Source organism: Lipotes vexillifer, unplaced genomic scaffold (genome assembly GCF_000442215.2).
Source record: "Lipotes vexillifer unplaced genomic scaffold, Lipotes_vexillifer_v1.1 scaffold1691, whole genome shotgun sequence".
In the NCBI taxonomy this organism is placed as follows: domain Eukaryota; kingdom Metazoa; phylum Chordata; class Mammalia; order Artiodactyla; family Lipotidae; genus Lipotes; species Lipotes vexillifer.
The window spans coordinates 1972093-1985480 of NW_006789046.1; the positions used below are offsets into that span (position 1 = coordinate 1972093).

A 13388-nucleotide genomic window follows, 5' to 3' on the forward strand; every position below is an offset into this window, starting at 1 on the left:
CCCCTCTTTCCTACAGTGGAGGGTTGATCATAAGGATACTTGTGAGAATCAGGGAGGGAGGCAGCTCGGGCTCACTTTGGGATCAGGGCCCCTTTCCCCGAGCTGTGGCTCTGCCTTGACCTTGCTAGCCAGCCACTCGCCGTTGGTTGCCCACTAGTTCCTGCCCACGAAAATCCTCAGCTCTCTACCAGCCTGTGGCTCCCATCAACTCCTGGTCTCCCAGGGTCATCTCTGCCCCTCCCCACACGACCCCAGTTGGCTCTGTCACACACGCACTCTCTAACCAGCCATCGTGCATGGCTTTCCAGAACATTCCTAGGTTTAAAGCCAGACCCTGCCAGCATCTCAAGTCACCCAGCTCCTTGTGGTCACACCTTGGCCCCTCTGAGCTCTGCTTATCCACCCGTCCCTTTCTTTGCCAAGACCATCCAAGGTCACTGGGTCTTCACAGGGGCCCTGCCTTCCTCTCTACCCCAGTGCTAGCCACCCTGGAAGGGCTTCAGCTCCTAAGTCCCCTTTCGGCCACCAACCAGGCCAACCAGAACACCCCGACATCCCCTCAGTCCCCTCAGGCTGTTTGTCCCCTTTGTTGAGACCACCCTGGCCTCCTCCTGGGACATCAGTACTGCTCCCGGACTAACTGTGTAGGCCCCATGGTTCACCTGTGCCTGCCCTCCCTCTGGACCCAGCTGCATATGATTCTGTCCCTCCACAATCTCTGCTCCTTGTCCCAGATATGCCCATCCTGTCTGCCACCAGCCCATGGGGTGTAATAAGCAGTTTGGGAAAAGTGCCCCCTTTCCAGAGCTGGACTTGCATCTGCTGGCTATTGTTGCAACAAATGCTGGCCCAGGACTCTTTACTGCCCTCCTGTGGACATGGGTGGTAGTACATGGGCTGCCCACCAATTGTTGCAGCAAATGCTGGCCCAGGACTCTTTACTGTCCTCCTGTGGACGTGGGTGGTGGTACACTTGCTGGCCACCAACTGTTGCAACAAATGCCGGACTAGGACTCCTTATTGCCCTCCTGTGGACATGGGTGGTAGGACATGTGCCACCCACTAATTGCAACAAATGCTGACCCAGGACTCTTTACTGCCCTCCTGTGGACACGGGTGGTAGTACACCTGCTGCCCACCAATTGTTTCAACGAACACTGGCCCAGGACTCTCTACTGCTCTCCTGTGGACATGGGTGGTAGTACACCTGCTGCCCACCAATTGTTGCAACAAATGCTGGACCTGGACTCCTTATTGCCCTCCTGAGGACATGGGTGGTGCGACATGTGCCACCCACCAATTGCAACAAACGCTGACCCAGGACTCTTTACTGCCCTCCTGTGGACACGGGTGGTAGTACACCTGCTGCCCACCAATTGTTGCAGCAGATGCTGGACCAGGACTTTACTGCCCTCCTGTGGACATCGGTGGTAGTACACATGCTGCCCACCAATTGTTTCAACGAACACTGGCCCAGGACTCTCTACTGCTCTCCTGTGGACATGGGTGGTAGTACACCTGCTGCCCACCAATTGTTGCAACAAATGCTGGACCTGGATTCCTTATTGCCCTCCTGTGGACATGGGTGGTAGGACATGTGCCACCCACTAATTGCAACAAACGCTGACCCAGGACTCTTTACTGCCCTCCTGTGGACACGGGTGGTAGTACACCTGCTGCCCACCAACTGTTGCAGCAGATGCTGGACCAGGACTTTACTGCCCTCCTGTGGACATCGGTGGTAGTACACATGCCGCCCACCAATTGTTTCAACGAACACTGGCCCAGGACTCTCTACTGCCCTCCTGTGGACATGAGTGGTAGTACATGCGCCGCCTACGTGGGTGGCTGGGGAAGAGGGACACCTGGGGGCCAGGGGACCGGCCTCTGTGCTGCTGCAGCAGGGCAGGCAGGTTTACTTCACACCCACCACACTCCATAGCTTCTCCAGTACACACTCCCCTCCCCCATTTTTGCTCCCAGCAGGTAGTCTTGCCCCCACTTCCCAGAATAAGAACTGGAAGTACTCCACCAGCGTCAGCTATGGCATCTAAAGGAGATCCAGGCATGGGTGGTCTTGGTTCCAGCCCTGTCTCTCCAGTTCCTTAGCACACCAGGCCGGGAGCGAGCTGGTCTCCTCCCAGGTGTCTGGGAGGGGTGAGGTGCTTCAGGCTGCTAGCCAGATAGCAGCCCCGAGGCAGGGGGTCACATCACAGGAAGAGCCAAAGAAGAAATTATTTAAGTAACAAATTGCTTTTCTAAGGACACAGGGACCCCCCACTCAGAGAAAGGCAAGACCCCTGGGGGAGCAAGAGAGAGCTCATGACAGGGGTAAGGGTGGGGTCCCCAGGCCAGGTGGGCCAATCATATTCACTCAGGACCTCCAGGCACACCCTGGGGAGGCAGAGGCTTGGGCAACTCCACAATCCATTTAAAATGCTCCTACCAATTTGACCAGGGTTTCTGCTGCAGCAATTTATCCTCAGACATGTGGACAAAGATGTGTGAGCAAGCATGTTCAGTGCTGAGTTATTTATAAAGTTTAAAACCTAGAAACAACCTGAATTGTCTAATGAGAGAACTGTTGAACAAAACATACATTTGTAGGATGAAATGTGATGCATAAGCCAACATGTACTTTTTCTAAGAATATTTAATGTAAAATGTTATGTTGAATGCAGCCAATGATGTAAAATAAAACACTACATACATAGTGAAAAATTCATTGACAACTATACTTGTTTGTGTACTTTTCTCTCTGTGTTATATTTCATTAACATTAATGTAAATGGATTAGAGTGGATTAAAAACTGGTATACAGTAAGAGTCCTATATCCTCTAGGGTTGTGTGTGCATAGATGTCTTCACACGTGTGTTCATGTATGTGAACATGTTGCACAAATGTGTGCATGTTTGCATGTGTGTGAATGAGTGTGTTTGCTCACATGTGCACATGGGGATGTGTATGTGCACGTGTGTTTCTGTGTGTCTTTGTGTGTATGAGTATGACCGTGTGTGTTTAGAAAAATTTCCAGAAGGAAATACACTACAATTTCAGAAGAGATTATCTCTGGATGGTGGGACTGCAGCTGTCTTATTTTCCTCTTATGCCTTTTTGTACTTCTAGGTTTTCTGCAATAAAAAAGCATTTCTTTTCAACTAGAAAAAAATGAAAGGTGAATGAACATGCTGAGTGACCCTTGCTCCCGCCCATCCCGCCACATGTGGTCTGTTTCCCACGAGAGGCGCCCCAATGCCTGCTCTCCCTGGGGGCACCTGCCTTTCAAGGCCCGGGTGTGTGCAGGTGGCATACCAGGTTGGTCTTTTCCTTCTGGAGCTTCAGGATGAGCTGGTGGAAGTACTTTGTCATCCTGTTGGAGGTCACGTGCTCCTGCAGCTTCTCCACGATGGAGGCATCCATCTTCCTCCCCAGCTCCAGCTCATGCTGGATGGTCTGGTGGAGAGTCTGCAATTGGCCTATGGTTGCCGTGTATTCCTGGAAAGAAAGAGCCAAAGGGTGGGTGCTGTGAAGGAGGTCGGGGAGGCTTGCCCTGCAGGTGGGAGACATGACCGTACCATGTGGGCCTTGCCCAGTGCGTCCTCTGTGTCCAGCAGGGTGAGCCTATAGGTGCTGAACTCATTCTGCAGGGCCTCCTCCTTGGCCAGGCACTGCGAAGTCAGTTTCTGCATCAGGCTGGTTTCCGTCTCTGCCCGGTTCAGGATACTGGCCAGCTTCTCGTTCTTTTCTTCCTCCTTTATGATGGATTTCTTATAGGCTTCGAGCTCGCCATCCATGGACTTGACTTGATGCTGGCATTCGCTGCCAAAAGTGAAAGAGCAAAGCTAGGACATCGGAACACCAACGTGTATGGTGGTACCCTGCTCAGAGGACGCTCACAGAGTGGAGAGAAAGAAATTAGGAAACCAACTCTTTTAATAGTAGTCGAATCTTTTTTAAAAAATTTTTTATGACTTTCGCACATTATTTATTTATTTTTAATTTTTTGGCCACACTGTGAGGCACATGGGACCTTAGTTCCCTGACCAGAGATCCAACCCACACCTCCTGCAGTGGAAGCATGGAGTCTTAACCACTGGACTGCCAGGGAAGTCCCACTAGTACTCAAATCTTGACTAATATTTTCTAATGTATTAGAACTATTACCCGGGACTTTCCTGGCAGTCCAGTGGTTGGGGTTCCATCCTTCCACTGCAGGGGTCATTGGTTCGATCCCTAGTTGGGGAACTAGGATCCTGCATGCTGTGCAGCCAAAAATAAAATAAATAAATAAAAATAAAAGTTAAAAGAACTATTACCCATCTCAAGTCCAAGTCTAAAACTCTTCTAATATTGTGATTATGGGAGGGGGAAAGGGCAGGAAACTGTTGCCTTGTGCTTGTGGGTGGGGAGTGGTTGGCGCCAGCCCATCTCCTTTAGTCATGACCATAACCCTTGGAAAGGATATGCTGTTATCTCAGTTTTGTACTCGTGAACACAAAGCTTAAAGCATTTGAGGTGCACAGTGAATGGTGTGGCTGGGAGGAATACAGGTGGCTGTCTCTTCAAATCCCCTCAGCATACTGGTCATGGAAATACCCATAAGTAATGTCAAGTTAAAAAATGCAGATCCTGGATAATGGAATTTGAATTTGTGCGTGTGAGACATTTTTTCCCTTTCATTCTGTGCTGTCCTGCTGTACTTTAAGCATGCTTTCCTCTACTTGTGGTATCTTATCCTTTGAATAAGTTTTTATTCAAAAATTCAAAAAGTACTTTCTTCTTGAACTAGAATAATACCTTCCATATTTTTCTCACATCTATTCCTGGGCCTTGGACTCTCTTCCCCCAGCAACCTGTTACTGTCTCTTAAATGTCTTGCCAGATATATTTTATGCATATATAAACATTATGTTTGTGGGTGTTTGCGTATTTCTCTCCACTTAAAAAATTACAAGTGGAAGCTTAGTATATCCTATTCTGCACCTTACTTTTTCTTCTGTTGTATCTTAGAGATATTCAATATCAGTGTGCATAGAAATCGCCTTAATTCTTTTCAATGACCAGATAGTATTTTAAATATCTCATTGGTATACATTTAGGCTCTATCCAGTTTTCTGCTTTTTCCCAATTTCACCAGTATAGCAATAAACAACTGTACACATTAAAAAAAAAAAAAAAAGATACTGAAGAGATATGCTGTGTTCATGCAACAGAAGATTCAATGTTAAGGTGTCAATCCTCCTCAAACTGCTCTATAGTCTCAATGCATTTCCAATCTCAATGCCAGTAGGCATTTTTTCCCCAGAAATTGACAAGCTAATTCTAAAATTCATATGGAAATCCAAAGGACCTAGAATAGCCAAAATAATTTTGTAAAAGAAGAACAAAGACTCCCAATATCTGATTTAAAGACTTTCTATAAAGCTGTACTTATGAAGACAATGTGGTATTGGTGAAAGATAGACAAATAGATCAATGGAACAGGATGGAGAGTGTACACACACACACACACACACACATACACACAATTGACTGATTTCTGACAAAGGTGCCACAGTATTTCAGTGGAGAAAGGATGGTCTTTTCACCAAGGGTGCTAAGACAACTGGAGATGGACATGCAAAAAAAGACTGAACCTCAGACCATAATAAAATTAACTTGAGGGCTTCCCTGGTGGTGCAGTGGTTGAGAGTCTGCCTGCCAATGCAGGGGACACGGGTTTGTGCCCCAGTCTGGGAGGATCCCATATACTGTGGAATGGCTGGGCCCATGAGCCATGGCCACTGAGCCTGCGCGTCTGGAGCCTGTGCTCCGCAACGGGAGAGGCCACAACAGTGACAGGCCTGAATACCGCAAAAAAAAAAAAAAAAAAATTAACTTGAAATAGATCATATACCTAAATGGAAGAGCTAAAATTATCAAACTTTAGCAGAAAACATAGAGAAAATCTTTATGACTCTAGGTCAGGCAAAGATTTCTTAGAGAGGACATAAAAAGCATGAACTATGAAAGAAAAAAATTAATAAATTGGAATCCATCCAAATTTAAAACTTTGGCTCTTCAAAAAACACCGTTAAGAGAATGAAATTACAAGCCAGCCTGGGAGAAAAATATTTTCAAAATACACATCTGGTAAAGGACTTGTATCCAGAACATATGAGAACTCATAACTCAATAATCAGATAAACCACTCAGTTTAAAAATGAGCAAAAGAATAAAATACCTAGGAATAAACCTACCTAAGAAGGCAAAAGACCTGTACTCTTAAAACTAAAGGACACTGATGAAAGAAATTGAAGATGACACAAACAGATGGAAAGATATACTATGTTCTTGGATTGGAAGAATCAATATTGTTAAAATGACCATACTGCCCAAAGCAATCTACACATTCAATGCAATCCCTATCAAATCACCAATGGCATTTTTCACAGAACTGGAACCAAAAGTTTTAAAATTTGTATGAAAACACAAAATATCCTGAATAGCCAAAACAATCTTAAGAAAGAAGAACAGAGTTGAAGGAATCACACTCCCTGACTTCAGACTACACTACAAAGCTACAGTAATCAAAACAGTATGGTACTGGCACAATAAAACAGACACACAGATCAATGGAACAGAACAGAGAGCCCAGAAATAAACCCACATACTTATGGTCAATTAATCTATGACAAAGAAGGCAAGAATATACAATGGAGAGTAGACATTCTCTTCAATAAGTAGTGCTGGGAAAACTGGACAGCTACTTGCAAAAGAATGAATTAGAACATTCTCTAACACCATATACAAAAATAAACTCAAGGGCTTCCCTGGTGGCGCAGTGGTTGAGAGTCCGCCTGCTGATGCAGGGGACACGGGTTCGTGCCCTGGTCTGGGAAGATCCCACATGCCGCAGAGCGGCTGGGCGCGTGAGCCATGGCCGCTGAGCCTGCGCGTCCGGAGCCTGTGCTCCGCAACAGGAGCAGCCACAACAGTGAGAGGCCCGCGAAAAAAAAAAAAAAAAAAAAACCTCAAAATGGATTAAAGACTTAAGTGTAAGACTGGATACTATAAAACTCCTAGAGGAAAACATAGGCAGAACACACTTTGACATAAATTACAGCAATATTTTTTTGGATCTATCTCCTAGAGTAATGGAAACATAAGCAAAAATAAACAAATGGGACCTAGTTAAACTTAAAAGATTTTTCACAGCAAAGGAAACCATAAACAAAACAAAAAGACAACCTACAGACTGGGAGGAAATATTTGCAAATGATGTGACTGACAGGGGATTAATTTCCAATATATACAAACAGCTCAAACAGCTCAACATAAAAAAACCCAAACAACCCAATCAAAAAATGGGCAGAAGATCTAAATAGACATTTCTCCAAAGAAGACGTACAGATGGCCAACAGGCACATGAAAAGATGCTCAACATCACTAATAATCAGAGAAATGCAAATCAAAACTACAATGAGGTATCACCTCACACCAGTCAGAACGGTCATCATCAAAAAGTCTACAAATAATAAGCGATGGAGAGGGTGTGGAGAAAAATTTACATTCCTCTGTTGGTAGGAATGTAAATTGGTGCAGCCACTATGGAGAACAGTATGGATGTTCCTTAAAAAACTAAAAATAGAGTTACCATATTATCCAGCAATCCCACTCCTGGGTATATATACAGAAAAGACAAAAACTAATTTGGAAAGACTCCTGCACCCCAGTGTTTATAGCAGCACTATTTACAATAGACAAGACATGGAAACAACCTAAATGTCCATCAACAGATGAATGGATAAAGAAGATGTGGTATGTGTGTATGTGTATATATATACATACATACATACACACACACATATATATGCAATTACTCAGCCATGAAAAGAATGAAATAATGCCATTTGCAACAACATGGATGGACCTAGAGATTATCATACTAAATGAAGTAAGTCAGTTGGAGAAAGACAAATATATGAGATCACTTATATGTGGAATCTAAAAAAATGATACATATGAACTTATTTACAAAACAGAAATAGACTCACAGACATAGAAGACAAACTTAAGGTTACCAAAGGGAAAGGGGGTAGAGAGATACATTGGGAATTTGGGATTAACAGATATATAGATAAACAATAGCACAGGGAATTATATTCAATACCTTGTAATAACCTATAATGGAAAAGTATACATATATATCTATACCTGAATCACTTTGCTGCACACTTGAAACATTGTAAACAGCTACACTTCAATTTTTAAAAATGAGCAAAAGACACCTTTTATCAGAGAAGGTATATGGATGGCAAATACTCACATGAGAAGATGCTCAATACCATTGGTCATTAGGAAGATGCAAATTAAAATCTCGACAGGACACCACGACATATCTACTAATGGCCAAAATTTAAATGACGGCACTATTAAGTGTTGGTGAGGATGAGAATGGCTGGGGATCTCAAATGCTGCCAAAGTGTTTCCCAAAGTGGCCTGTTCCATTTTGCATTCCCATACCAAGACCTGCACACAATTTCACAGCAGCTCTGGTCATGCTACCCTCCAAACTGGAAACAACCAAATGTTGGGATATGCACATGAGGGACTACTACTCAGCAACTGATCTTGTAACATCAGGCTGACTCTCAAAGCACTGTGCAAAGTGAAAAAAAAAGCTAGACAAGAAAAGCTACGTATTGTGTGATCCTGTTTATATGACATTCTAGAAATGACCAAACTATAGGAACAGAAAGCAGATCAGGGTTTGCTGGGGGCTGGAGGTGGGAAGAGGTACTGACTTCTGGGATGCAGGAAATAGCTGATATCTTGAGTGTATGATGGCTACTTGCGTCTGTCCATTTGCTGAACTGAACTGTGCTCTGAAAAAGGGTAACTTTTTACATAACACTAATAATTTACATAATAAATTTGTACATAAATTATCCTCAATAAACCAAACTTTTAAAAGTTACTCATTTTCGTTTTTAGGAAGTAGAAGCCTTATAAATACCTAGAATTTGACAATAACAATAGGACATCCAATTTTTATGACATAAATCTGAACACTCAGTAAAACATGCATATGGGGGAAAAGACACCAGAATGCAGCTAATCAACTGTCATCGTCACAAAAGGAGAAAGACTGTGTATTTTAAATCTTTATCTCTGTTTCTCTAATTTCCTGTAATGTGATCACTTACCCTTGATAAAAATTATTTTTAAAAAAGACACACTTAGGAATCCACTGGCGGTCCAGTTGTCCAGGACTCGGCACTTCCACTGCTGCGGCCCAGGTTCAATCCCTGATCAGGGAACTAAGATCCCGCAAGCCCCACAGCATGGCCAAAAAGTTAAAAAATAATAAAATAAAAAAAGACACTCTTTAGAAATGTCCTTCACAGAGAACAAACTGGTGGTTGCCAAGGAGGGGGGGTTGGGGAAGGGGTGGAGTAGGAGGTTGGGGTTAGCAGATATAAGTTTTTATATACAGGATGGATAAACAACAAGGTCCTACTGTAGAGCACAGGGAACTATAGTCAATATCCTGGGATAAACCATATGGAAAAGAATATTTTACAAATGCCTATATATGTAAAACTGAGTCACTTTGCTGTACAGCAGAAATGAATACAACATCGTAAATCAACCGCACTTCAATTGACAAGTTGATTAAAACTTGTTTTAATAACAAGTTGATTAAAACTTCCACACCAGTGGAAAATAAACAGAACGAAAAGAACTGGTGGAATCTAGAATATGTCTGAAGCTTGGCCCAATCCATCTGAGGATTGAGAGGGAACCTGTTACAGGATCTCAAGGCGATGAAGCTGACAAATTAACACCCAGCAGAGGTGCTGAGCCCTGCCTGTCCCACACGTATCCTGTCAGGAAGTATGACAGAGGCAGATACCAGGGCACAAGGGGACCTGTTTGTGTCCCTATCCCTGAGAAGGTGTAAATTCTAGGCAGGGTATCCCCCCCAACCCAAGTTAAGCACAGTATAGTCTTTGTATTTTCTGGCTTGTTTGGAGACATTTCACATGGAAATGACCCATTTGCTTTGAATGTATGACTTTCAGTGTTTGCTGCAGCCTCAACATGATTCTTCACCTGTGGTTGGGACGCACTCCTGATACGACTTTGTCACTAACTACGAAGATTCCGTAGAAGCTGCTGTCTTTCAAGTCTCGGTGTGGCGGGGACCCACAATAATAGAATATGATTGCTTACACACACACATACACACACATACACAAAACAGACACACACAGGAAGTGCTGGACAACGGGGGGTCCCTGTGGGGGGCACAGGCCATGAGACTCCCAGCCTCAACCTTACTCAAGGTCAACGTTGGGCAGGAGGGAAAAGCTGCCCACAGGCCAAGGCCTCTCCTGCACCAAACACAGGGCAGCATTGAGGGGGCAGACACAGCGGGAGTGGGCAGGCCAGCAGCCCCAGGGGGCAGGGTAGAGAGGAGCCCGACCCCACAGCCCTGAGCCCACCCGGTTCCTCCACCTGCGTGTTTAAAGGGGAAGCAGATGTTTAGCCGGACTTTGCCGGGATAATTCCATGATTCTCCCTTTGGCTTTCTCTCATCGACTCAGGGAAATGAAGGAAATGAGTATTTTTAATCCAGCATTACCCATGTAAAATGGCTTGTTGTAAAAACAATCAGTCCCTCCAGTTTTGTTTTTCTGAGGTCGAGTCGAGCTATGATGTGCTCCCTCCAGAACTGGCTTCCACATCTGGGCCCCAAGCACCCTGGAGGTTTGGGGAATTCAGGCAGTGCTGTGTCTGGAAGCCTCTGTCTCCAACACCCCGCCCAGGCTACACGTCCAGCCCTCGCTAGAAGTGAGAGGGGAACGCGAGGGGGGCCTCTTCCTTCCCTTTTCAAGGAGATTAAAGCAGGATTTCGGTTGGAACTCAGCCCTCAGCAGAACAATAGAGAAGGGATGAAGTTTCTGCACACAGGTGGTGAAACTGCAAATCAAAGGGACACCTTTATCTCCCCAAGATAAATACCGCTTTTTCTTTCTCTCTCTCTCACTGTTTCTCCTTAATCCTCCCAGGAAATCTGAGTGTGAAAGCTTTGCTGCTCCTGGTGCCACAGAAAGTTTGAAAGGATTTAAGAAACACTGAAATCTGGGTGAACAATAAGGGTGGCTTCAGGACGGAAGCTGGGGCCGAAGGGCTGCAGGGCTGCAGGTGCACCCCTTTGTCCCAGGAGAGCCGAGGATGGGTGCTCTGTGCTCACCTGTGAGGAGCTGGGCGTGGAGTCCACTCCACACCCACCTCCTCATTCCCACACTTGTCATGAGCTCTCCCCGCTCACCCAGACCCCCCCTGTGGTCCTGAGCCACCTGGCCCACCGCCATGGCAACCAGAAGGGCCGCCTGTACCTGAGTGCCTCTTGGATGGTCTTGTGAGCCTCGTCACGATGCTTCATGCCCACCAGGCTGCTGGCCCACTGCTGCAGGATGCGCTTTTTCTCTATGTTGATGGCATCTATTTCCGTGCAGGCCTGCAGTGGAGAGTTGAGGTTACTTGGATGTTGGTCTTATGTCATTAAGTTCAGAGCCCCAAAAGGATGTTGGAGAGCCCGGAGCTTCCTGAATCATCTTCCTTCTCTGTTACCCATGCTTTTCTTTATCTGCATCAGCAGGACACATGCGAAATTAAACATGGCTCTAAAGACCTAACACCTGCCTGAGCCTTGAGCCCCAGCTGTGACACGGGAACAGTAACAGTACCCACATCCTGCGGCCGTCGGATCAGAGGGGATGGTGCCTGTATGCCCAGCATGTTCTTAGCTCGACCACAATTGCTGTGTCGCGTGGTGCTCAGAATGTCCTGATGGGTCATTTCAGTGGAATCGTTGCACCGTTAGCAAGTTGGCCTCGTGCTGATTCCCGGAAGGGGCACTGAATGGGAGCTTGGGTGAGACCCCCATTAGGCCACGAGCATCTTTGTGGAGGTGCTGAGTCCCAGCAGCATCTGCTCTTGGTGGATGTGCATGGTAGATGCTGGAGGAAGTCAGAGTGGCCTTGAACACTCACAGGTACAATAAAAGGGTGGAGCTGGACGTGAAAGGAGGCGTCACCCCTGGGGATCCCACTCTCAGGTGTCAGGGCTTTAAAAAATCATCTATTCATTATTATTATTATAGAGCATAAAGTGGTATGAATTAATTATACCATGACTGGTGAGACATTTCCAGATTTGGATAAGTTATTAACTGAGGAGGTTGCTCTGTGCCGTGGAGTAGGTTGTGCACTGCCCAACAGTGTCCGGCCGAGGCAGTAGGTACCAAAACCACTGGGCTCCTCCCCCGGCTGGGCTCTGTGGGGCTGGTCAGCCAGAGGCAGGTGCCCCCCGAGTCCCCAAGGCTGCCGGACGAAGGTTTGCTGACCAAGGTACAGGCTGAGATGCAAAAATCGAGGCTGAATTCAGTCTTTAAATGTTTTAAACACACTTCTCATTAAAAAAAAGTGTTTATTCTACTCAAATTAGAATATGGAAATAAGCAAAAAGAAAATAAAAATAATCCCACAACTTAAGAGTTTACCATTTCTAACACCCTGGTGTTATCTTCCTGTGTGTGTTTTGTGTGTGTGTGTGTATGTGTGTGTGTGTGTGTGTGTGTGTGTGTGTAAGCAATCATATCCTATTATTGTTTTGTAACTTAGTATTAAAAAGTAGCAGGACTTCCCTGGTGGTCCAGCGGTTATGACTCTGCGCTCCCAATGCAGGGGGCCAGGGTTCGATCCCTGGTCAGGGAACTAGATCCTACGTGCATGCCGCAACTAAGAGCCCGCAAGCCACAACTAAGAGTTTGCATGCCACAACTAAGATCCCATGTGCTGCAACTAAGACCCGGCACAGCCAAATAAATAAATATTAAAAATGAAAATAAAAAGTAGCATATTGTGAATGGGTTTCTATGCCAGTAAATATTTATTTTATTGGTGGGATTGTCCTCCACTGCATGGATATATCATAATTTGTTTAACCAATATCCTCTTCTTGGGACTTTCTTGGTTATCACACACAGCACCGCGTCCCCAGTGACTCTCTATTCATTTTGTTTGTGAAGTATGTAATGTACACAGAAATTTTATATGCATGATGCCTATTTTCCCTGGAATGAAGTCCAAAAAGTGATATTTTGGGAGAGCTTGCTGGGGAGTGGGGTGGGTGTCCCTGACATGCAGTACAGTATTGCCCTTGAATAAGGATCTTGATGAAGACAGACTGCACCCCCACCATCAGTGTGGGAGCCCCGATTCCCCTGCCTTGTTCATCTTTGCCAACTTGGTGGCAGAACCCCTGTCCCGCCCTCATCTGTCGTCAATGTCTGTGTCGCACCTGCCATGGGCCCCCCTGTTCTGGGTGCAGGAAT

The 13388-nt window shown here is 45.5% G+C and overlaps 1 protein-coding gene across 1 annotated transcript in view; it reads right to left on the bottom strand.

The window, feature by feature from the left end:
- The window catches only part of CCDC40 (coiled-coil domain 40 molecular ruler complex subunit), a 42226-nt gene that overhangs the window by 11220 nt on the left and 17618 nt on the right, over positions 1–13388 (bottom strand). Inside the window, exons 10-12 of the mRNA XM_007462347.1 lie at positions 11389–11510; positions 3577–3820; positions 3314–3496 (exon numbers count right to left, since the gene is read on the bottom strand). Coding sequence (XP_007462409.1) covers positions 3314–3496; positions 3577–3820; positions 11389–11510 — 549 coding nt within the window. The remainder of the gene's footprint in view (positions 1–3313; positions 3497–3576; positions 3821–11388; positions 11511–13388) is intronic.